General features: G+C 57.1%; 1 protein-coding gene and 1 pseudogene across 2 annotated transcripts; both read left to right on the top strand.

The window, feature by feature from the left end:
* The first annotated feature begins 2,874 nt into the window (after positions 1 to 2,874).
* CCDC71 (coiled-coil domain containing 71) lies at positions 2,875 to 6,632 on the top strand. Its single transcript, XM_082413660.1, has 2 exons — positions 2,875 to 2,982; positions 4,974 to 6,632. The coding sequence occupies exon 2, from the start codon at positions 5,026 to 5,028 to the stop codon at positions 6,475 to 6,477; it is 1,452 nt and encodes a 483-aa protein (XP_082269786.1). The 5' UTR covers positions 2,875 to 2,982; positions 4,974 to 5,025; the 3' UTR covers positions 6,478 to 6,632.
* Positions 6,633 to 6,742: 110 nt separating this feature from the next.
* Positions 6,743 to 23,145, top strand: LOC309638728 (laminin subunit beta-2-like; annotated as a pseudogene). The gene is made up of 32 exons (XR_014268561.1): positions 6,743 to 8,105; positions 8,235 to 8,417; positions 8,598 to 8,724; positions 8,802 to 8,863; positions 8,967 to 9,214; positions 9,326 to 9,342; positions 10,700 to 10,893; positions 10,982 to 11,328; positions 11,429 to 11,607; positions 11,740 to 11,852; positions 12,442 to 12,522; positions 12,608 to 12,770; positions 13,136 to 13,289; positions 13,439 to 13,611; positions 13,699 to 13,820; positions 14,107 to 14,238; positions 14,760 to 14,952; positions 15,045 to 15,188; positions 15,274 to 15,408; positions 15,611 to 15,692; positions 15,771 to 15,934; positions 16,254 to 16,498; positions 16,556 to 16,803; positions 17,580 to 17,675; positions 18,362 to 18,732; positions 18,913 to 19,076; positions 19,249 to 19,790; positions 19,901 to 20,044; positions 20,466 to 20,643; positions 20,728 to 20,869; positions 21,044 to 21,212; positions 21,846 to 23,145. The product of XR_014268561.1 is annotated as a laminin subunit beta-2-like (transcript).
* Positions 23,146 to 23,224: the final 79 nt, after the last annotated feature.

The raw sequence follows: 23,224 nt of genomic DNA, 5'->3' as shown, positions 1-23,224 counted from the left end.
TGCTAAGGTATTCATTCTCAAATCTCCATCAGTCATGGGTTGAGAGCAACTTGGAGACAGTTGGGCAGAGCCTTCTGACCAGAGAGAGAGTCTTCAGTGCCTTTCAGGGGCTGGCAGATGGAGTTGGACGGCCCACATGGAAATGGTGCCAAGGCTGGTTGCAGGTCCTGGCTAGAAGGCTTCCATCCTCCCACTCCACTCTGCCCCCAAAATGCTCCTCACTTAGGCCAGTCACTGGTACCTTCCTCCATGGGGTATTCACACTGTCCTGCAGACCCCCTCACACTTCCCACTATTCCCTTTCCAGGCCCCTTCCCCTCTCCTTTCCAGTAATTAAGCACATAAAAGCCTCCTGCCTTTAGATACCTCCCAGCACCCCAAGTCCTTCCATTGTCCCATTCCTTCCAGTCAAACTCTTGAAGTCATCTTCTCTCACAGTTTCCACTGCCTTGGTGTTGGCCATCTTATATCCGCTACCACTGCTCCCCAAAACTTGGTATTGCCAAAGTCACCATGGAACACCATATAGCTAAAACGGGGCGGGCGGGGGGGCTATGGTCTTTTTCTCAACTGAAATCTTGCTGGCCTCTTCAAAGCCTCACCCACCCTTGTGACCTTGGCTTCCTCCTGCTGCTTGTCCTGCCCCTTGGAGGCTTTAACAGGCCCTACTTCCTCTCCCTCCCCAGGAAGTGGCTCCTCAAGACCCAGCCTTGGCTTTTCTCCCTGGCACATAGACTCCCTCCTGGGGTGATCCCTCCAAGGCCACTGGCCTCACTCACATCTAGATCTTCACCAGATCTCTCTGCTCAGGTGGATATGGGTCTAAGGTCCATCACTAAGGGATATAAAAGATGCCAAATGGAGAGGAAGGGCTGGATCCTGGGACGGCCCTGTGGTCTCTCCAACCTCATCTCATCTGATCCCAGTTATGCCTGGGATGGTCAGCATCCACCAAAGTCCAGGTCAAGTCAGACTTGGCCCTGATGAATGATCCCAGAGAGTTCCATCTGGGACATACTGGGTACCAAGAGGCAAAAGTATCAGCCTCCCCTCAGGAAGCTAGGTACCCCAGACCATTTCCCTGAACCCATATCATCCCCACAGTTCTAATGTGTGGAAGGGACACAGACTAGGGATGGACCTACCTTTTTTTGTCCTCCACTTTGCGCTGACCTCTAGGCTGGACATCACCAGAGACGTATCCTCTTTCCAGGACACACCTAGGCCCATGTCATCCCTACAGGCTGGGCTCTGCTTCTTCGTGGAAGTGGCTTCTGTTTACAAAGGCCTGGCCCCACCTGCACACAGGGGGCCAACACTGCTGGCTTTAGAGAAGCTGTAGAAGACAACTTGGGCAGAAGATGAGGCTGGATTGGTCCTAAGAGTGAACAACTAATCTTCAACCATGGATGGGGCAGAGATGGGGCTCACCCACAGTTGGGGACTGGGAGTGCTAAGGTGGGACTTCCTGATTGCAACCCCCGAGACCCTGGCCCTTGAAACCCCATCCTTCCCTTCTCTCTACCAATACAAGGGGCCAGAAGCATTGACCCCAGAGGAGCAGGAGAGTTTGCATTTCCTGCTGGACATCTTGGCTATGCTTAAAGGCACTGAGGACCCCACCATCAGGGCTGAGGCCCTGAGAAGCTCAGGTGCACAAGGTGAGGCCTAGGGTGGGGTGAGTGTTTCTCTCTAGAGGTGCCCAGACCCCTCTGTATAGGCAGGGAAACATAGATCAGGTAGAGGATCCTGGGGTTTTATGGGGAGTGAGGAGGGCTATCAACCAGTCACCAAATGAAGCATCCAGTCACACTCTGTGACTGCCCATAGGCTTCCACCTGCCCCCCAGCTACCAAATTTGCACCACTGTACATGTCAGGTCCAAGAGTTATGACAATATTTTTGCCTCTTAGCTCAGGCTCTGACCCAAGTACAGATGCCCCCACCATCTCATCCATGAAACCAGGACTTCCAGGTTGACTCCCAAGCTGGAGTTGGGGGCCCTTGACCAAGAAGTGCCTTTGGTCAGAGCAATAGAGACCATTCTGACCCTTTAGACTCCTAGGGTTAATTTTTACCTGTGTCCTCTCATCTGATGCTGCTTGGGTAGTGAGCCCTGTAACCACCACCCCTCTGCTGGCCCCAGGGTACATGTGGAAAGACTATACAGGTAGAAAGAGGTCCCAATCTCTTAGGCCAAAGAGCAGGGATTTGGGGAAGAGTTAAGACTTTAGGGAGGGCTTCCTGCCACTGAGGGAGCTGAGGCTGGACCAGGGTCCTCCCACCACACCTGTGGGCATGCTCCTAAGCAAGTACACTCAGGCCCACACTGGTATGCTGGGACTCTCAGATTGGACATGCCCAGTTTTGGGCTTATTTGCAACAAATGTGTGCAAACCAGCCTTTCATACCACATGCAGTGGGCCCACTCTCAGGAATAGGGCAAGGGCTGCTGCCCTCAGAGGAGGTACAAAGAGGCTCCAGAGGGACACTCTCAGGCAGGGCGCACTGCTCTTTCACCCTCCGTTCAGGCACCTGGGACAGAGGCGGGCCTTGTCAGTGGCTGCGGGAGGACTAAAAGGGAGAAGGATAGCTTGGACCTTGCCAAAGATCCCTCCCACATGTCGTTCCACCATCAAGCCCCTCAGAGAAGGTGTCAGACAGGCCCCTAATCCAATGCTAGTCTGGTGCAGTCCTGCCTGGGGCAGCGGCCGAAAGCGCCTCTGCCCCTCACACTCCTTCACAGGCCCGCAAGGGATTGGAGCGGTCCCCTCTGCCACCTCCTCCAGGAAGTCTTCTCTGGTTCCCGCTTGTCCCGCCCCCAGACTTTGGGGGAAACGGGGTCTCGGGGGGTCAAGGGTCACTAGGGCGGGCCAGGTCCCGGAAGCGGAAGCGCGGCGCACTTCCGGTGAGCAGCAGGCGGCCATGTTGGAGCAGCGGAGGCGGCGCAGAGGCGCGTCCTGGGTCCCCGCGGCGGCGCCGGTAGGTTGGGGCCGTGGGCCTAGCCACGCCGCGGAGGGGTCGTCCGCGAGGCGGAAGGGCGGATGGGCCGGGCGGCCGGCTCCTTCGGGACCAGCGCCCTCCGCCGGCCCGGCCGAGACCCCCAACCCCCACCCCCACCCCGTGCCCAAAGACCCCTACCCTGGGGCTGTGCGACCCGGTCGCGCTCCCACCGCCTGCCCTGTGCATTTCGCTTCCTCTGAGGTCCCCCGCTCCTACCGTCGGCTTCGGTCCCAGGGACGCGGACCCCCAGCCTGAGGGCCCTGATCTGCCCCCACCCCAGTTCCGCTTGGACAGGGCCGCTCCCGTCCCGCATCTTTCATCAGCTTCCCCGGCCGGCCCCGGGGACACTTGTGAAGGGAAGTCAGGGGTCAGGCTGCAGTCTCTGTTTTCCGGAGCCTCTTGGAAAGCCCAGGAGACCCCTCCCAAGGGCCCAGGCCGACCTGGGCGGAAGGGACCCTGGTTTACCCCCAGTATCTGTGCCTGGAGGTAACAGGCCCCTCCTTATTGTACAGTTCACAGCCCTGGGAACTACACCCCTTGGGAAAAAAATAAAAGAACTAAAGTCATGTGTAAGGACTGTACTTGGAGAATGGCCTCTGGAGAGGGGAAGTGCCCGAGACACCTGAGAATCCAAGAATGTTTCCAAACAAAGAGCCCCAGGGCACTTCCTCCAGGGAATTCTGAAAACTTCTGCTCCACTAGGGGGAGGAAGAAGCTGCACAGACTCACCTCTTGGCCCCAGGGACTTGCTTGATCCCAGCTGATCTTTTAATTCTGTGCAGCTACGGAGCTGTCTCTGGGACCCCTCAGTGATGGGTTAGACTAGATGTTAGTCATGATTGACGGCCTCCAGCTTTTAAGGAGAAGCCTGGGACAACTTGGGTCTTCCCAGACAGCTCTAAATGGGCTGTACCAAAGTCTGCTTCCAAGCCCTAATTAGGACAGTTCAAATCTCTAGGGTCCACTTTATTAATCATCTTACTCGGAGTCATTGGCTCCCAGACCTTGGGCTCTTGGTCTGGCTGCCTGGCCCCAGGCTGCCTGATTGCCTAGAGATATGTTATTAGTACTTTCTACTCATCATCTTTTTAGTTTATGTTGAAGGAGAGTCTGGCTTTTTCCCTGGGGTTGGTCTCCGTGGCTCTAGTGCTAGGAATTGAACCTCTGAGTGGACTGTCTGGGAACTCTGAAAGCAGAACTTCTGGTGGGCAGGGAGGTCCACCCCTGGGCACCTGAACAGCAGCAGCTGTAGGAACAGAGATGGTCATGGACTTTGGATGTAAGTCTGGGCCCTTTGGCCAGCATTCAAGGAACATTCAAAGCTTGTATTGCCCTGCTGTCCCCTGTTTTTCCAGCTAGACCTCCCAGCCCTGACCACAGATTCCAATCACACCAAGTTTGCCTTACTTTTTCTCACTTCGGAGCCATTGCATTGGCTGTTGCCCTTTTTGCTCCATCTCCATCTGGTCCTTTCCTATTCATCATTCATGTCCCACTTGAGTATTCCTCTCCCGGGAATCCTTCCCTTACCCATTGGCAAGCTGAGCTGTGTGCCAGTGTGCATTCCCAAGAACCTTGAGGGTATCTCTATCTTGCCTTCTGTCCAGGGCTCCTGGAAGACAGAGATATTTGCCTGTATTCCCAGTGTTGAGTCTAATACTAGGAATTTGGCCAGGCCCAGATCTTTCCAGGGGCCCGTCAGCAGGTTGGACGGCTCTGATGAGCTTATGGTCATGTATCCTGAAGAAGCTGCCTCTGACCCATATGAGTCCCCCACCTCTACCCCCCACCCTCCACCGTGATAGGTGGAGAAGACCAGGGTTTTGCCCCAAGGAGTGGCTCACTCTGGCCAGACCCCTCTGTGTCAATAGATGTTATTGTGAAGAATGCTGGCCCTGATGGACCTATCTACTGGTCCTGTCCCCTATCGCGGTGCCGTTCTTATTGACTCTTTTCCTCTTGCCTTGGAGGTGCCAAGCGCTGGTTTGCGGATACCCAGGCAGATCTGCAGTGCCTAATGCCATGAGCGTGGTGGTGCAGCATGTGGAGGAGAAAGCTGTGCACTCCTGGTCGCGGATCTCCACGGCAGGGAAGAAGGCCCTGGAGGAAGCGCTGCTTGTCTTTAACCCCATGAGCCAGGATCTCAGTGCCACTGAGGCCCAGCTTGTGGCCTTCCTGCAGGGCCTGCGGGATGATGGTTTCCAACCAACCATCCTGCGCAGCGGTGATGTCTATGGCTATAGTTCGTGCACAGCCAACCCCCCAAGCCAGACAAAGCTTCAGGCTCGTGCCCCCACCCCAGCTGCCACATCACCTCCAGCCAGTGCTCCCCGAACTGCCATGCGGCTGCCTGCAGGCCGGGCCACGCTGCTCCCCATGCCACTGTCTGGCAGGCTGGCCAAAGCATCCACACCAGCCCTCGCCAAGCATGCCACCACCAACCTGCTACTGAGCTCCCTGAAGCAGTCAAATGCCAGCCGTGCCCGGGGTGCAGCAGTGGGCTTTCCCACCCACCTCTATCCAGGTGTCTACCCTGCCATGAGGCTCTCTGTTGTCCTTGAGGCCCTGGTTCCACTCAAGACTCCCATGCCCTGCTTGGGTGCCAAGCACAAGGCACAGTCACTGCAGCTCTCACTTGCAGACTCTCCCCTGAAGCTGCGGAAAGGTCCAGGGAAGAGGCTGGGGAATTCCCAGCCCAAAGCTCCCAAAAAAGCCACAAGCAAGGACCCCAAGTGTCTGACTCGAAGAGGCCCCAGGGCTGGACCCCGACAAGGCACTGGGCCCCAGAGCAAGACCTACAAAGCCTCTGGTTCCCTCAGTGGCCCACAAATGAAAGGTGGCTGTGCTCTGGGCACCAAAACAACCCAGGCCAAAGTTGCCCGTGCCCAGGCCAAGGTGGCTCGAACACAAGCCAAAGCTGCCAAGGCCCGGGCAAAAGCCAAGGCAGCACGGATCAAGGCCAAGGCCAAGGCCAAGGCAGTACGGGCCAAGGCTAAGGCCAAGGCAGTGCGGGCCAGGGCCAAGGCCAAGGCAGTGCGGGCCAGGGCCAGGGCCAAGGCAGTGCGGGCCAGGGCCAGGGCCAAGGCAGTGCGGGCCAGGGCCAGGGCCAAGGCAGTGCGGGCTAAGGCCAAGGTGGCTCGGACCCAGCCCAGGGGCAGGGGCAGGCCAAAAAGGTCTGTGCAGGCCAGGACTGCAAGGAGGGGCCGGAAAAGCTGCCCTGAGACTGTGGGACAGAAGAGGAAAAGGACTGAGGAGGCAAAGGATCTTCCTCCCCAGAAGAGAACACGGCTTGGGCCCCAATCCCCTAAGGTATGGCTAGGATCTGGAACGGCAAAGCTGCTGAAATTCCGGGCCATCAAGGTGGACAGGCAGTCCTCAGACCATGAGGTGCGGCAGCAGGCTCAGCGGATCCTCCGTGTGAACCTTTCCCCTGTAATACGACTTCAGCCATTGCTGCCATACTCAGCACCCTGATTCCTTCACGTAGCAATGTTCGGGGAAACTGAGCCCAGTTGTCTGTGGCCAGTGGCACAGTGTGCAATGCCCATGGATTCCACAACCCTAAGGACTCTGGGTGCCTCTCCAGGGCCCTGAGAGCCACCAGCCTCCTTTCAGAGACTGGAGGATGTGGGGTGGGGTGGGGTGGGCGGGTGGGAGGGGTGGTCTCATGGCGCGACGCACTGTGACTTGTTACTCTTCAAGTTGTATGTCCACTATTCCATCTATCACGTTTTATACCTTTCCACCTTCCAGTCTCCCTGCCCACACTCCATGGTCTTTTTTTGTGTGTGTGACTGCTGGTAAGCCAGCTTGAGTGTTTAGGAAAGGTAGCCCCAGGAACAGGAATGCCAGAGAGAGTCCTGGTAGCCCAGGGAAGGTCATGGATGTGAGTGAAGGGCAGCCTCCGGGCCCCTGAGGGCAGGGGCAGAGCCACTCTAAGGTGGGACACCTCCGCTTGGGGCTGCCCTGGTTTGTTATCCAGATAGCTCCCTTGGAGGAGGACAATAGGTGGCTCTGTGGGGAACCTTGCAGCCTGCAGGTTTTTAGGCCAGGGAAGGGGCGGTGCAGACAGCCTGGCCTTGTCTTCCAGTCTACTCTGGCTGAAACCTTGGCGCTTTGTGTGGGCTCGTCTGGGGTAGGGCGGGGCCTAAATCGGCTGAAGTACTTCTGCCTATTCTTTCCTCTGCTTCTTTCTGGAGAGGGACTATCCTCGACTTCCCCAGTTGGTGGCAAGGGGTTGGGGCTTGAGTCAGGGGCCAGGGTGGCTCTGGGTTGTAGGGCCACAGAGTCCCCTCACTGACCAAGGAATTATCTTGGATGTGTGGAGTGCTGCGGTCTCTGAGCCTGGGGAGTTTCCACACTGCCTCTCAGTGCTTTCTGCCTGGGTTCCAAGTGCTCTATTCCCAGGTCCAGCCTCAGCATGTCTTCCAACAGGGGCCTGTATGTTCAGACATTATTGGTTCTTCCTGCTTCGGAGAGGGGACAGGGCCCTGAGCCCTGAACAAAACTAGCTCCCTGCCCATCTGCCAGTCCTTCACTGTCTGCCCTGCCTGAAAGGCAGTGGCTGGGGCTGGCGGGGAGGGGGATACATTCCCCAGAGGCTCCTGGAGAGGAACAGCCTTTCAGAACTAGGGGTGGAAGCCTCATTTGAATGAGAATTGGATCCTTTCTGTCTCTGAGGGTTAGTCTGAACCCTGGCCGCACGAGCACCAGCTGCGTTGGATGGCGGACCTGTAGAGAAGCTCTGCTTCTTGGTGCCCCCCTCCCCACCTTTCTTCTGCATCTGGTGACTGCTATAAATATCCTTTCCCTGGGCACGGCCTCTCTTGGTTTCCCAGGCTCTGGGGACTCCCCCCCCCCCCCCCTTCTCCCAGCTGCACCATGACTCCACAACCCTGCATGCTCCTTGCCTCTGGCAGCCTTGAGTTCATCTACCATGTGAGTATGGGGAAGGACCTGAGGGCCACACTCAGATCCTCAAGGGCAGCCCAGCTAGGGGCACACTCTGTATTCTCTCTCGGGCCTGATTCTAGCTCCAACTGCCCAGGACCCCCAGCCGGGCTAGCCCCTCCTTTCAGCTCTGCTGCTGCTGCCACCGATGGGTGAGAGGTGGTCTTTTTACCTGAGAGCCATGTGGAGGGGGAGAAGAAATCATCGGGCCACGCTGTGGGATGGGGTGAGGTGGGGGGCGTACCCCTAGGATGTCTATACTCAGACCCTGCCCCTCCCAGTCCAGGCTCCCAGAACAATTGCCCGGGAGGTGCCAGACAAACTTCCTCCACCCAGCTGCTCAGGCGGCAGCTGCTACCCACCTACCAGCAACCTGATTATTGGCTGTGGCCAGGGTCCTTCGAACCTCATCCACCTGTGGCCTCCATGGCCCTGAACTGTACTGCATTGTCAGTAACCTACAGGTAGGGAGGAGGGTATGGGCTCTGGAGATGGTATCTTGGATTTTCTTGGGCAGGTTCAGCACCTGTGGGAGTTCAGGTCATTGACGAGAGCCAGAGGGAGAGGCCTGTGCTGTGAAATTTTGGAGGGGGTTGTAGCCAACCAAGCACCTCCTGACTAGTCAGTCTCATTGGGCACTCCAGGATGCTGAGAATTGCTTCTTTTGTGACTCTCAGGACTGGAAAAGCCATGGCATTGAGAATGTGATCTCCCAGAGTGGTCCTGGTGGCAAAAAGACCTGGTGGCAAGCAGAGCGTGGTGAGGGTTCTTGTGTGCCCATGTGTGCAGGGCTGGGATCAGGGTCAAGGCCTGGCCACTGACCAGCCCTTGTGGTTACAGGTGTTGAGAATGTCACCAGCTGGACCTAGAAGATGCCTTTTACTTTACCCACCTCATCATGACTTTCAGGGTGACCCAGTGCCCGAGACTGAAAGCTTATTCTCTGCCTCCTGACCTGATGGCCACCGGTGATGTTTGCCCCTGGTGACCCAAGGACCCCCTCCTGTCCCCAGACATTCTGGCTCTGCTCCTTGAGCGCTCAGTGGACCATGGCCACTTCTGGCACATGTACCGCTACTTTGCCCACAACTGCTTAGGCCTCTTTCCTGGGATTTCTCTCTCCCCTGGCCACAGAGTCAGTGACCTCATCTGTGAGCAGCGTTACTCAAGACATTGAGCCTTCCACTGAGGGAGAGGTCAGGCCCAGAGGAAGGGGGGTTGGGCCCTGGGATGAAGCCAGAGGCTCAGGCTTGCTGCTTAGGTAATTTCAAAGTTCCGGATCCAGCCATTCTGGTGGAGAACCCAAATAATACCAAGGTTCAGGGTAATTATCCCCACAGCCAGTCTTGTACTCCTTTGTTGGGAAAACCAGATACTCACTGGTGGAAGGTGAGGTCCTACCTGGGTATGCACACCCGTGGGGCAGGGTAGCGGGCAAGCCAGCCCAGTCCCCCAAGGATTGTTTCCCAGCTCTGCTGCATTATGGTCCCTGTTATGGCTCCCCATTCCTGTCCCATGTTCCCCATACCTGTGCCCAGTGCATAGGGACTGGCATGGGTAGCAGTTTTCATCTCTGTCCCTTATCTCTGCCCCATCACTGAATTCCTTTGTGAGGCCCCATTGTGATCCTCATCACTGCTGGCCATGCCAGCCCAATCTTTGTCCCCCACCTCTGCTCCTGTCACACTGTACCTCATAACTCTTCCCTTTGTGAGCCACCGTCACTGTTCCCCATCACGGTCCCCTGTCTGCCCTCCCACTTTGATTCATCACCCTGGCCCTAATTGGTACCCTGCGTTCCTGAAGTGCCTCCAGGTGGCGCCAGGGCGTCTCTGGATGTGACCTCTTCCTTGTAAAACAGAAGTCTTGTTAAAGGACAAGAGAGACATAATCATAACCCAGCAGGGCAGCCCAGAGCCAGGCCAGGAGAGTACCAGAGCAGGAGGACAAACCCCGAAGTAGCTTTTTCTCTACATTCTACGTTCTCCACCCACCTTGACTTCGATTATTACCAACTACTTACCCTGAGCACGCGCACACACACGCACACACACACACACACACACCCCTCCCTACTAGGGCCTAGAGCAGCTGTTGTGTGTTCCTCTGATCAAGAGAAAGGGGAGCTCTGGCAAAGAGATACAGGAGGTGGCCTCGGCTTGGTAGCTGACTTAAGCTGTGAGGAGCAAGAGGAGCCATGGACCCATCTTTCCATCCATGTGTACATTTAACAAGTGCCCATGGAGCCCCACTGTGTGCCAGGCATCTTCTGGGCCTTGCTCAGTGGGGAGCAGATAGACAAGTTATCTGTCTTGGAGCTGACATAAAAATGAGAAAGGCAGTCAATAAATAAACATACCTTATGTGGTTTGGCTGGATGATAAGCTGATTTCTAATGACGGGCTGGGGACTGGAATCCTTTACTACCTTGGGGAAGCAGGTTTCTAACATCTATAGAGATACCAGAAAGGGGTGTCCAGGAAGCAATGGGATGTGCAGGTCTCAGCTCAGGAGTGATATCAGGTCTGGAACAGTGCAGAGGTGGGATAATCACCATTAGGCTGTGGTCATCCTAAAATGGTATAATCAGGGGAGCAGGGATGGGGGAGTTCTACAGCATGGGTGCTGGAGGAGGTGGCTGCAATGATGTAGAGAGGGGAGAGACCACCCCACCCCAGTTCCTTCTCTATCTCAGCCATAGAGGGGTAACAACCAGTGTACCTGAGGGCTCTCGATCTGTCTCCAGAGCTCCTGCATGTCACTAACCTCCGTGTGAACTTCAAACTGCACACACTGGGTGACAGGCCCCAGGGGGCCTCAAGGGACACCCCTTCTACTACTATGCCCTCTGAGCTTGTGGTCCAAGGCAGCTGCCTGTGCCATGGCCATGCCGCTGAGTGCAGGCCTGCACCCAGGGTCCCACACAACGTGGAAGGCATGGTGAGTACAGTAGGAGGGGCATCCTGTGGCTGGTGGGAGGGCAAGCTGGGGGACCGGGGCAGACTCGTCTTGCCATCCTCCCTGCCAGGTGCATGGCCTTTGTGTCTCCTGCCACCACAGAGCTGGTACCCACTGAGCGCTGCCAGGACCTGCACCAGGACCACCCATGGCAGGCAGCAGAGCCTGGGCACCCCCATGCCTACCAGGTCAGCCCACTCCATAGCCACCTTCCTTGTTCTGCTCCAGAATGTGAGTGTCATGGGCATGCCCGCAGTTGTCACTTTGACGTGGCCCTGTATCTCGCATCTGGCAACGTGAGTGGAGGTGTGTGTGATGCATGTCAACACAGCACAGCTGGGTGCCGCTGTGAGCTCTGCCAGCCCTTCTTCCACCGAGATCCCAGGGAGGCTCCCTGCTCCCTTCACTCCTGCAAACGTGAGCCCTCCAACCCCCAATCCTAATTCTGACCCTGTTCCTTCAGTTTCAGTGGTGACCTCTGACCTGACTCTGTCCGCACTTCTGACCCCTGATCTAGCCTGTGACTGCAACCCTTTGGGTGCCCTGGAAGGGGGTTTGTGTGATGCCCACACAGATGAAACCTCGGGCCTCCTCTCTGGGCAGTATCGCTGCAAAGTTCACGTGTGGGGCCAGCGCTGTGACTCCTCTGGCCTGGTCGCTATGGCCTGAGCCTCTCGCAGTCAAAGGGCTGCCAGTGTGAGTGACCCTCAGAGTGGACCCCCACCCGCATGTCCTCCTTGCTCTGCCCCCAATTACTACCCTAATAATGCATGCGCCTACCTACCCCTGCAGCAGTCTAATTAGCACCCTGACAGCCCTATGCCTTAGCCTGCAGATGCGATCCCCGGAGCTGCGTCCCTGGCACTCATGCCTGTGATCTCTCCAGTGGTGCCTGTCACTGCAAACGCTTTGTCTCTGGATGGGACTGCAGCCGTTGTCTGGTGAGGCTTGACTCACCTTCTGATTTGACCTTGATTTTGGGTGCTGAGCTTCTAGAAGCTGACAAGTACAAGGTTTTAATCTGTGACTGTAGACTAAGCCTTGCTGGTGGGTTGGTGCCACTTCCTGACCTGGTCACTAGAGTCAGCGCCACCTTGGCTAGCTGAACCAACACATGCCCTCAGGTAGGAGCTTTGGGAACAAAAGAAAGAAAAACATTTAAAGGAGTTACAACAGTATTATGCACTGAATTTAAAGGTGTTTCACAGCAAAAGTGTTTGAAGGGACACTCAGTGTATCCCCTTCTTGCCTCTCCTTGAACATTACAAATCCTTTGTTTAACTTTTATTTTACCCCTGGCTGTGACCTCATCTTCTTACCTCTTACCTCACCTCCATGAAGCTGTGCAGGAGTACACCAGGGTCTCCTCTCCACTTCTCAGCCAGAGGCAGAAGAGCATTCCAGCCCTGGGCTCACCCTTGCTTCTTCCTGCAACGAGCAGTCCCAGCATATGGCCTTCCAGGCTCCTGACCCTCCTCTCCTTGCCCAGGTCTTCCTTTCCCTCCTCCACCCACCTACTCTCTCTTATAGCCCAACTTCTGGGGTCTGAGTAGTGACTCTCTAGGCTGTCGGCCCTGTGACTGTGACTTTGGGGGGTGCCTACAGCAACAGGTACAAGGCAAGGACTGGGGGTCCAGGTCAAGGGACAAGAATTGGGAGTTGACTCTGTCCCGTCCCCACCCCTATGCTGGCTCAGGTGTTCTGCAGGGGAGGGCCTCTGCCTCTGCCTCTGCCGGCCCCACCTCCGTGGCCGCCACTGCTGTGAACGCCGGTCTGGGTACTTCTGTGCTGCCCTCGACCAGGCCACTGCTGAAGCTGAGCTTGGTCTGGGCCTCCAGCCTGCTGACCCCCAGCTGCCTGTGAGTGTCCAGGAAGGGCAGGGGCAGGAGGAAGTCAAGGCTCACATCTTGGTGCTCAGGGGAGGGAGAGAGTGTCCAGAGAGAGCTAGTTGGAAGAAGAGGCCAGACAGGGTTAGGAAGGTGAGGCAGGTCCAAGTGAGGCAGCATCAGCATGGTCAGAAGTTTGGTGTCTTGGATGGAGTCCATATTCCCAGGACAGGGAATTCCCTGGCAGTCCTGTGGTTAGGACTCCCAGCTCTCACTGCCTCGGGCGAGGGTTTGATCCCTGCTCGGGGAAGTAGGATCCCACAAGCTGCACGGCACGGACAAAAAAAATCCTCACCCCGGACAGTGTGGGAGGACACTGACACCTGACTTGCCCCCAGGGAGCCCCCGAGCCTGCTCCTCCCCACTGTACACAAGCCGCAGGGACCTCCCCTGGTTGGCTCAGGCCCTGACTTCAGAGACAGCGTGTCCCTCGGTGTGCCCTCCACCCTGCCAGGTGAGCCTGTTACAAATACCAGCTGCCCAAGGTGAGGAGTGTGAGGAACAGGGTTGGGTCACAGGCCGATAGGTCTTAGTAGGGATGGGCCCAAGCCCCGGGGCTATGAGTCCCTGGGGTCTTAGAGGAATGGGAACCTAAATCCTGAGGGTCCTAGGTCCTGGAGTGGTCTGGACCTGGGAATCAGTGTCTCACATCCAGACCCCAAAGGAGCCCCTGCCCCTGCATCAGGGAGCTGGCTGTACACTGTGGACTGGCTCAGACTTTGCACGTGTGGTTGATGGGGCTGGCCTCTCTCTTCTGGCACCCATAGTGCCTCCTGCCCTGGAGTGTGACATTGTCCTACACTATGAGACCCAGGTCAGTAGCATGGGTGCCAGGCAGGTGGATGGGTGGTGCCGGGTGGTGGGTAGGGGCAGCTCTATGACCACTGGCCCCTAACCCTAGGCACCTGAAGAGTGGCAGGCATTAGTCAGGGTCCGTGCTCAATCCCAGCCCAGCAGTACCCGCTGTGCCCATCTGCTGCCCTCAGAGCAGCTGTTCCAGGTGGCCTTGACCCAGGTACACAGGTAGGCTAGACCCCATGACCCCCAAAATACCAAGACCCTATTATGTAGCCAACACATTCAAAGCAATACCCAAACAAAGTAGAAACCTCCCAATATGGAATACCATCATGTCATAGAACAATCAAAACAGGGACCTAATTTATAACAGGGCGGGGCTTAAGAAGTTGGTCTTTTTCCATTGGTCGTATGATGAAATGTTGGACCCCATATCTGCACAGTGGAAATGGGGCATTCCTGGGACCACATGATCATGACCTCCTTACCCAACCCTGTCTCCTCTCCCCAGTCCCTGCAGAGCTGTGTTTCTATCCAGACTTTTCTGCTTTGAACCTGGAACACGCTACTCCATGACCCTGCGGCTATGGCGGACCAAGGGGGTGCGGAGACGTGGGCAGGGGGCACCATCCTTCTGGATTCGGTGAGATCCTAGAGATTCCACCCTACATCTGGGTGGAGACACAAATTAGCAGGACAATATGGATGCAGTGGGCTCAGGGGACAGGGGCTTGTGGAGACCTAGAGTTGCACCAAGAGGATTGAGACAGGTGGAGAGTGTAGGGAAGGGGAATCAGGCATCGAAGAGCACATGCCAAGGATAGAAGGTGAGACTGGCAGGTGCCAGACCTCACAGGAACTTGTGGGCCAGGCGAAGGGCTTATCCTGGGGAAATGGGGAGCCCTGGAAGGGATTTGAGCAGGGAAGAGACATGGGGAGGATGGATTGTTAGGGGGAAGATACTTCAATGATTCTGAGTGAGAGGTGGCATTGCCTGGACTAGATCAGGGCTATTGGAGAGGAAGGAGAAACAGAATCAAAAGAGAAACAGGAAAGGGGCGGGAAGGGGCTGTGAGGGCCAACGTACAGAAGTTCCATTGTAGGTGTTAGTGAATGGGGCTGGATTCACTACCCCCTGCCCTCCACCCTCTACCTTCCTACTAGGTTGTGCTCCTGCCACAGGTGAAAGGGTTGCCTGGACTGAGATCTGTGGACCCTGGGGCCACGGGGCACTTGCAGGCGCTCCACAAGGTGGGCTGCATGGAGGCAGCGAGGATGAGCCTTTCCAGCACTATGCCTGAGGCCTGTGCCCACCTTGCCTGCAGCATCTCTGCCCTGTTCCAGGGGTGTGGCCTTGGTGAGTGTGTGGCCCTGGCTTGAGGGGGCTGAAGGATAGGGGTTGCAGGAGGCTCCACGAGGTTCATCTGATCTTACCCTTTCTCCTGGCAGCGTGTGAGTGCCACCCACAGGGTTCACTGAGCACCGAGTGTGCCCTGCTGGGTGGGCAGTGCCGCTGCCACCCTAACATCGTTGGTCATACTTGTGACCACTGCAGGCCTGGAACATATGGCTTCCGGCCCACTGGCTGCCGTGGTGAGCCTTCAGGGCCAGTGGGTGTGGTGTCTGGGACCAGCCATCTCCTTTCTCTAGGGCTTGATTGCCCTGTCATTTCCCACAGAGTGCCGCTGCCACACCAAGGGTGCCACCAATGCCATTTTTAACCCTGTGAACGGGCAGTGCCTTGCTGGTCGCTGCTGGGACCGCTGCCTCTATGGCTGGTGGAGCTTCCTACGCTGCCAACCCTGTGCCTGCAGTGGAGCTGCTGCTTTTTATAACCTTAAGCTTTAAGTTGAAACATTCTCAGATGTTTGGGGGGAAAACATCCTCTTAAAATGGGTCCTTGTGCTTGCCTTCTGGGGAGGTGGTCCTGAGCAGGTGAATCATATGGCATTTATGCATATGTTATATGCGGACTGCACCCACCTCTTCCCCCGCCTCCAACCTTTGCTTCTTGGGTTGTTATGCTGAGTTGTGCCATCCACTCAAAGGAGTCTACCAGGACTGCCACGGGGCCACAATGGGCCAGCACTGTGAGAGGTGAGGCTGCCACTGGAAGGGTTGGGGAGGGATCATGATGAGTGGGCTAGGCCCCATTCCATGTGCTACTGCCCCCAGGTTCTTGGATGGCTACTACGGAGACCCCACCCTGGGCTCAGGCCAGCAGTGCCGGCCCTGCCTCTGTCCTGGTCACCCTGGCTCAGACATCTATCATGGGACTTCCGGCCATGTGGACAGCACCAGTGGACGTGTCCTGTGTCTCTGTGCACCTGGCTATGCAGGTGAGGCATGGTTGGCAGCGACAAACCCATGGCCCTGCTCACTTGTTCACAATCCCATCAGGTCCACGAGGCAAATCTTTGCCAGTGTCACCTGTGTGTTTGAGCTGCAGGGTGCGCTCCTCTCCTCAAGAAGTTCCCATTCTTGAGGAATTATAGTCATGGAACTTGTAAGCCAAGAAGATGGGTCATAATATAGCTATTGTGTCCTCTGCCCTCCTGGCCGGACCTCAGACCTTTTGGCTGCTTAAGTGGGACCCAGAGGCCCCAAAGGTACAGGAAGACTACTGAGACAACCCACACAGACCCCAATCCACTCCAGGCCCCCGCTGCGACCGCTGCTCCTCGGGCTACTTTGGGCACCCTTGGCCAGGAGATGACCCCAGAAGGAGTCCGTGCCAGCCCTGCCAGTGCAACAACAATATTGATCCCGTGATCCAGCCGCCTGTGACCCCCACAGTGGACACTGCCAACGCTGTCTGCACCACAGCCATGGCCCTAGCTGTGCCCACTGCGAGCCTGGCTTCCAAGGCAGTGCCCTGCACCAAGGGGGCTGCCGGCATGAGTGTGTGAGTGGGATGGGTGAGGGTATCCCAAGGTAGGCGGTGCGTTCTCTTTCCTCAGACCCCGTCAAGCCCTTCCTCTCCCCGGGCTGTGGCTGTGACCGCTGGGGCACCATACCTGCGAGGTGCCTGTCTGGGGCTGAAGCCTGCTTCTGCAACCAGGTCAGCGGGCAGTGCCCCTGCTACCCCCACACGCTGGGGCGGGACTATAGCCACTGTGCCCCCCTCTTCTGGAACCTGGGAGGGGCCCGAGGCTCTGAGCCCTGCAACCGCCGTGCCCAACACACTTTGCAACCAGTGTATCACCCGGTGAGTGAGCCCTTGTCGCACATAGCATGTGGCAGTGGCCAGGTGTGAGTGAATGTGTGTGCCTGTGGTGTGATTTATGGCTGGTGTGAGTATGAGTGTTAATGTGACTACCAGCAGTGGTGTGTGTGGCTGCAAGCAGCTGTGTGTGCTCTTGTGCAACATTAGCTATGAGCAGACATGAGACCACATGGGCCCGACCCCGCGTGCCGCCATGTGTCGGCGTGTAGGTGAAGCACTGTGAGTTGGTCATGGCAAGCAGAACGAGTGTGGCACGGGTGGGGCCGGGTGCGGCTGGGAAGGAGGCAGAGGAGACATGGGCGGAGGGGGAGGATTGGGAGATGCAGGCAGAGATGGATGGCCGCGGGAAGTGAGCGTTTCCAGGAGGAGAGACGTCAGGGACTGAATGAGATGAGGTCTGAAGTGTGTTCTCGAGTCCTTGGTGAGGAGAGGGTGGGAGTCGGGGGGTGAGGGTGTGGAAACAGTGGGGTGCTCCACTCAGGACACAGAGGAGCAGGTCAGGAGTTGAGAACCCAGAGGGCCGGTGTGTGGGAGGCGAGGCTGGCAATGTGGGGACAAGGTGGGGGCCGGCCAAGAGGGTCAGACCAGAGGAAGCAGGAGGGGAGAAGCCCTCAGCCAAGCACAGGTACGAGTGCTGCCTGGGCAGGAACAGGGCTGAGAGGAGGCGACAGCGTGCTGCCTCTGAGCTCTCCCTTCCTTCTCCCTCCCCCAGAGGAGGCTCTTTGTTTCTTTGGACTGGCCACACACTCCTCCTTCAGGTCACGGGTCAGTGCCCCTGCCAGGCAGGATTTGGGGGCCGCACTGCTCCTGGTATCAGGATGGGTACTGGGGTGACCCAGAGCGGGAGTGCAGAGGTGAGCAGGGCATTCACACAATCCACCACCAGGGGTGAGGCTGTCCTGACGGGATCCTCCCTGTGGGGTGGCGGGGGAGCCACCGGGTTGTCCTGAGCGAGAGCACGTGTTTATTGCTGTTTTCTCCAAAACTTAACGAAATACTCGTGAAAACAGCTGTGGGGAAAGAGTGTTGGCAAGGCCAGGTCGGGTAGGCCTGCGGAGCAGACACATTGGGTGGTTCTTTCCTGACCCTGCCTGCCAGTCTTGACCCTAACTGACCCCTGCCTGGGCTCTAGAGCACCTGGAGCCCTGTGCCGTTTTCCTGCCCAAAGGCTGCAATGCAGTATGGCCTCTCTGGCTGGGGTAGATGCCAGTACCCATGACCGTTCTCTTTTTTTAAAAAAAATTTATTTATTTATTTTGGCCGTGCTGAGTCTTAGCTGCGGCACGTGGGATCTTTTTAGTTGTGGCGTGCATGCGAGATCTAGTTCCCCAACCAGGGATCGAATCCGGGCTCCCTGCATTGGGAGCACGGAGTCTTACCCACTGGACCACCAGGGAAGTTCCCCCATGACTGCTCTGAGCAGTTGCTTAGGTGAGGCTCTCATACTCACACAGGGTCATTCTCCTCCTCAGGCTTCTTGGCGGCAAGGCTAGGGTGAGTGCTGCTTGCTCCCTACCCTGACTCTCTCTCTCCCCCACAGCCTGTGCCTGTGACCCCCAGGGCTCCATCTCACCCAGCTGTGACCCACACACAGGCACCTGCTGCTGCAGAGAGGGCATCTCAGGGCTGAGGTGCCAGGCATGTGCCCGTGGCTCCAGAGGTGGCTTCCCACACTGCACGTCCTGCCCTCCCTGTTTCACCTCCTGGGACCAACACCTGGCTCTGCTCCAGCTGCAGCTGGACTCTGTGGCCCACGAGGTGGCTGCCTTATGCCAGGGGATGCCTGGCTGGGGTGCTGGGGGCACCTGCAGGCCTGGAGGGGGTACTCCAGCAGGCCCAGACACTCCTGAAATCTCCTTCCCCTGCTGTGGGGCCCCTACGACAACCTACGGAATGGATAGCTGGACTCAGGCAAGGGGTCTGGGGTCAGTAGGAAGGAGGTCTCCAGCTAGCCTCCCAGGGTCAGGGATTCAGAGGGTCTTGGGTTGGCCTGTCTGAGTCCTGGGTCTGGGAGTGAGGTGAGTTTTCTTGAGTGAGGAATCAGGGAGGTAAGGGCATCTCTGGCCAGACTGATACTCCATCCTCCCACAGGCCGGAAACAACCACGTTGGCCCAGACACTGTGGGCCAAAGGACAGGTTGTAGCAGAAAGAGAGCCATGGGTTAGGGGGCAGTGTGAACATCTGGAAGAATTATCCTGGGAGCTAGACTGTGTCAAGGGCTCGACCTGGCTCAAGAAGGCCACAGGAGCCCAAGGTGAGGCCAAGTAGGCAGGTAGGTGGGCCGCAGGTGACGGTGGGGTCTAGGCTGGGGCAGGAGGAAGGGACCAGGTGCCTTTGCTTACATATCTGAGGGACCCAGGAGTCTGACTGACCCTGCCAATGGAGCCCTGAGCCAACCCTGTGTCTATCGTTCCTATCCCCTGCAGGTGCTGAGGCCCAGGCCTCCTCAGCTGCCCTGCTTTCTCAAGAGGCCATGCTTACAGCCCAGGTCGTGACCACAGTTGGAGGACAAGACAGCATCCTGGGACAGGCCCAGGAGGCCTGGTGGTGGACAGAGAAGCTGCTGTGGGGGATGGGCTGGCACAGAGGGACAGCTGTGTGGCAGCTGAAATTGAAGGGGCTGGTCCACAGGACCCAGAGGCTGCACCCTCAGCTTCTGCAGCTCCTAGTCAAAGCTGGAGTGGTAGGTGGAGATATGGGTCACTGTGGGAGGCTTTGCCAAGGCGAGGACTCTCTCCTAGGGGTAAACTGGGTGTAGGGCAATGGGAGAGCTGGGACATGCATTCCTCACTGGATCCCTTAGGAATGTAGGGGTCGGGGACCTCGGTTGGTCTATGTTCCTGTGCCCTGTGGTGTTCCCTCTTGTGCTGGAACTCTGCCTACCTCCCAGTGGGCTCTGGTTACCTCCCATAACTCCTCCTATAGCCTGGACATGGCGGTCACAGCCTTGGAGCAGTGTCAGCGACTGGTACAGAGCCATGGGGGCTGTGGAGGAGAGCATGGTGGGAGTCACAGGGTACCATGGCTTGGCCATGGGGTTGCAAGAGACATATTCCACATCTGACCCACCCCTACCAGCAACAGCAAATCCAGGCCACTGCAAGCTCCACGGGAATCCAGGCCTGGGAGATGTGGCGTCATGCAGGGGGGTCTGGGGTGTGGCCACCATGGCTCACATGCAAGCAACTGTGCAGCCCATCCAGCATTTCCTCTTGGGTACATGTCTGCTTGTTGTGTGTCTGTTCACAGCTGAGGTCAGGGGCAGGGGCAGGTGGGCATCCAGGACACTGCTATGATACTCCTTCTAGAATGAGGAATACTCATCAGGGCTGACCAGGGGTCAGGTGGGAGCACTAGTGTGCTCGTAAATGTTTTACAAGTGGGGCCTGGGGGTCAGGAGGAACTGATTTGTAGTGTTTGTCAATTTCTATGGCGTCAGTAATCCCCACCGTGACTGATTTCAGTCTTCCTGTCATTTAACAACTGATTCACAGAATTCCTGAAAATTTAACAATTGGCTCTTGGAAGCCTCTAGCACACCGTGTAGTCATGTCAGAGGCAGGGTGAGTGAGAGATTAGGGTCAAAGTTCGTTGGGTCAGGGATCAGAGTTCACATCCAGGATCCCTACCTCCATCCCCACAGATGCTGTGAGTGTGGAGCTGGTGGCATGCCATGCGCTGGCGGTGCCCCTCCCCCAAGGTGGGGCAGCGGGCATTGCCCTCCTGCTGGATCAGATCCAGGGTGCCTTCCCTGTGCCAGATGCCGTAGGCCAGGAGCTGCCCAAAGCTGAAGGTGTTCTCCATCAGGCACAGCAGACCAGGTGAAGGGCCAGGAGGCTGGAGGTAGAGGTCAGAGGTTGGGGAGGAAAGGAATGCTGGGCTGACTGATCATCTGTGTCCTTCAGGGAGGGTATAGCCAGGGCCCTGGACCAAGCGCTGGATGTTTAGGGAGTGCTGGCTGAGGCGGGAACTCGTGCAAGGGCTGCAGAGTAAGGGCTGCAGGTGGTGAAACAGAGACTTCGACGTCTGGAGGCCAGTGTACAGGAGGTGATACCCCACCCATACCCCTCAGCTCCCTCACACCTCTTGCTCAGAGGCTGCTGTGATCCCCATTCTTTCCCTGAGATCCTTGACCAATTGTGACCACGGTGCTAAATACCCTGACCATGTAATGCTCTACCCTGCTGTGACCTCTCTGTGATTCCCCAATCTTTGCCTCAGGTGGCAGGCCGCCTGGCCTGGGTGGCACTGGCAGTGGATGTGACCCTGGTCCTGGGGCATCTGTCCAGTGCAGCTGTGGCTCTCAGGACCTGTTTGGCCCTGAGTCAGCAGCAGTCCCAGGAGGCATAAGAGTGAGCAGCACTTGCCTTGGGTGTGGCTGGGAGCCTGGGCAAGGTGAGATGGGAAAAGTGGACATTAGGGTCTCAGGGACACCTCTGGAATAGCGTGAAATGGGGTTTAGGCTGGGACTGGGCTATGCTGGGCTGAGGCAGGGTCTCAGTTCTAAAACCCCCTGCCCCCCAACCCAGGAACTTTGGGTAGCAATGTGTTTGGGACTGTAGAGTATATGTGGGGTGGGGTTTCAGATCTAGTCCTGCTCTAGGAATTGCAGGTGGCCCAGTTAGGTGTGGTGGAGTTGCAGGAGGGCACGCATAGCCCGGTGGCCACGGTGCAAGATGCAGAAGAGCGGGTACAGTGGGCATGAGCTGAGGCCCAAGAATTTCTAAAGCTGGCACAGAACAGCTGGAGCTGCCTAGAGGGTACGTGGCTGGGCCATGGTGGGGTGGGTATGGGGGGTGGTCAGGGTCAGAAGGGAGGGTCAGAGTTATAGGGATGGTGTGGGAGGGTCAGGGCAGGGTGCAGGTCAGGTCCAGATTCATATAGGGCTCAGGCTGGGGTCAAAGTCCAGAACAGGAGGTCAAATGTTAATTAGGGTTAGAGCTTATTTAGGGCTGGGGTCAGAGTCAGGGTCAGAGATTAGGACCAGAAGTCAGAGCCTGGCTCAGATGACCCTGATCCCCAGGGTTGGAGCGCCACCTGGCTCAGAATGCGCAGGCACTGGGCAAGAAAGTGACCACCCTGTGGGCCCTGGAGCAGCAGGCAGCAGAGCTGCTTGATCACATGCAGCTGTGAGCCATTGTGTACACCACCTGCTGACTGCTGTCTGTGGATGCCAGTAAGAGGGACTCTGGGACTACCTGGGTGACTCAGAGTGACCCCAGAGTGACACAGGAATCTCCTGACCTTGAGAGACCAGAGGCACCACTGAGTGCCTGTTGATCCTGAGTGACCTCTATGTGACACCATGTTGTTTTCCAGTGGCCCTCTGACCTTGAGAAACCAGGAGGCGGCCGGTGTCTGGGGGAGGGCTTCAAGTAAAACTCCCTGAGACCATCAAGTGCCCCTGAGATCCTGATAGATCCTTATCTCTGAATGAGCTCAAATTCTGAGCCCCTTCTAGTATCCCTGAGCCCCTCAGATTGACTACATGACCCCCCAGGTGTCTGGAGACCCCTACTCCACATAACTGGTGCAACTCCCAGCAACCCTTAAAGTCCAGCAGATTGACTGCCCCCCTGCCCAGACTCTCCCTGTGAAGCCTAATGATTCCCCTGAAGAACCCCAGCTTTCTCCCCTGGGCCTACACCTCTGGGGTACTCTCCACCTGACCCCAGACAGTGGGCGCAGCTCAAAGTCACCCCGACAGGGCCCTAACAGACCCCCAGAATCCGTGGTCCCTACCTCAGTCCCAGGGGCCTGGGTGGGGCATGGGCTCTAGGCAGCGCGCATTCCAAGCCCGGGCTCAGGCGCTCTCGGTGGGCCAGAAGGCCCGGAGTGGATGAAGAGCCATAAGATCTGGATTTGGTCGGTACCGCTCTGGTCTGTTGTCGGTGACCAGCACTAATTTTCATAGTGGGAAACTGAGCTCTTCTCATGCCTACTTGTTGTAGCGATTGGGGGAAGCGGAGACCCTGGGCAGGAGATGGCCTTTCTCCATCTCCCCCCCTACCCCTATGTTGTCCTGTCCTTCCGGCCAGGCTGTCCATCCCACAACCCTGAATAGGGGAGCTTGACACCCTGAGTGCCCCCTTCCACCTCCCCACTGATGCTGGAGCCCTGGGACTGAAAAGCCTAATTGATGGTGACTTCCACAGCACCAACGACACCGGGGACAAAGGCTAGTTTCCATGGGCCACTTGAGGTCTCAAAGATCAGACTCCTCTCCTTTGCTTGTGCCATAGCCCCTGCTTGGTGTGTCCCCTAACTATAGTGGCCTAAGGGCTCAAAACCCTGTGTTCCCCTGGCTCTGTGCAGACCTGGGCATGGGGGCACAATAAAGATTTGCAGGTGAGCCAGCCTGTGTCTAGTTTCTAGAGTGAGGGTCGTTTCCAGAGAGGTGGG

This window comes from Balaenoptera physalus (genome assembly GCF_965194825.1).
Source record: "Balaenoptera physalus genome assembly, chromosome: 11".
NCBI lineage: Eukaryota > Metazoa > Chordata > Mammalia > Artiodactyla > Balaenopteridae > Balaenoptera > Balaenoptera physalus.
Note: the sequence above shows the minus strand (reverse complement) of the source record. Positions and strands in the feature narration are given on the sequence as shown.

What these genes read in the sequence shown, in the direction of transcription:
- CCDC71 (XM_082413660.1), top strand. Translation starts at nt 5,026, where the DNA reads ATGAGCGTGGTGGTGCAGCATGTGGAGGAGAAAGCTGTGCACTCCTGG.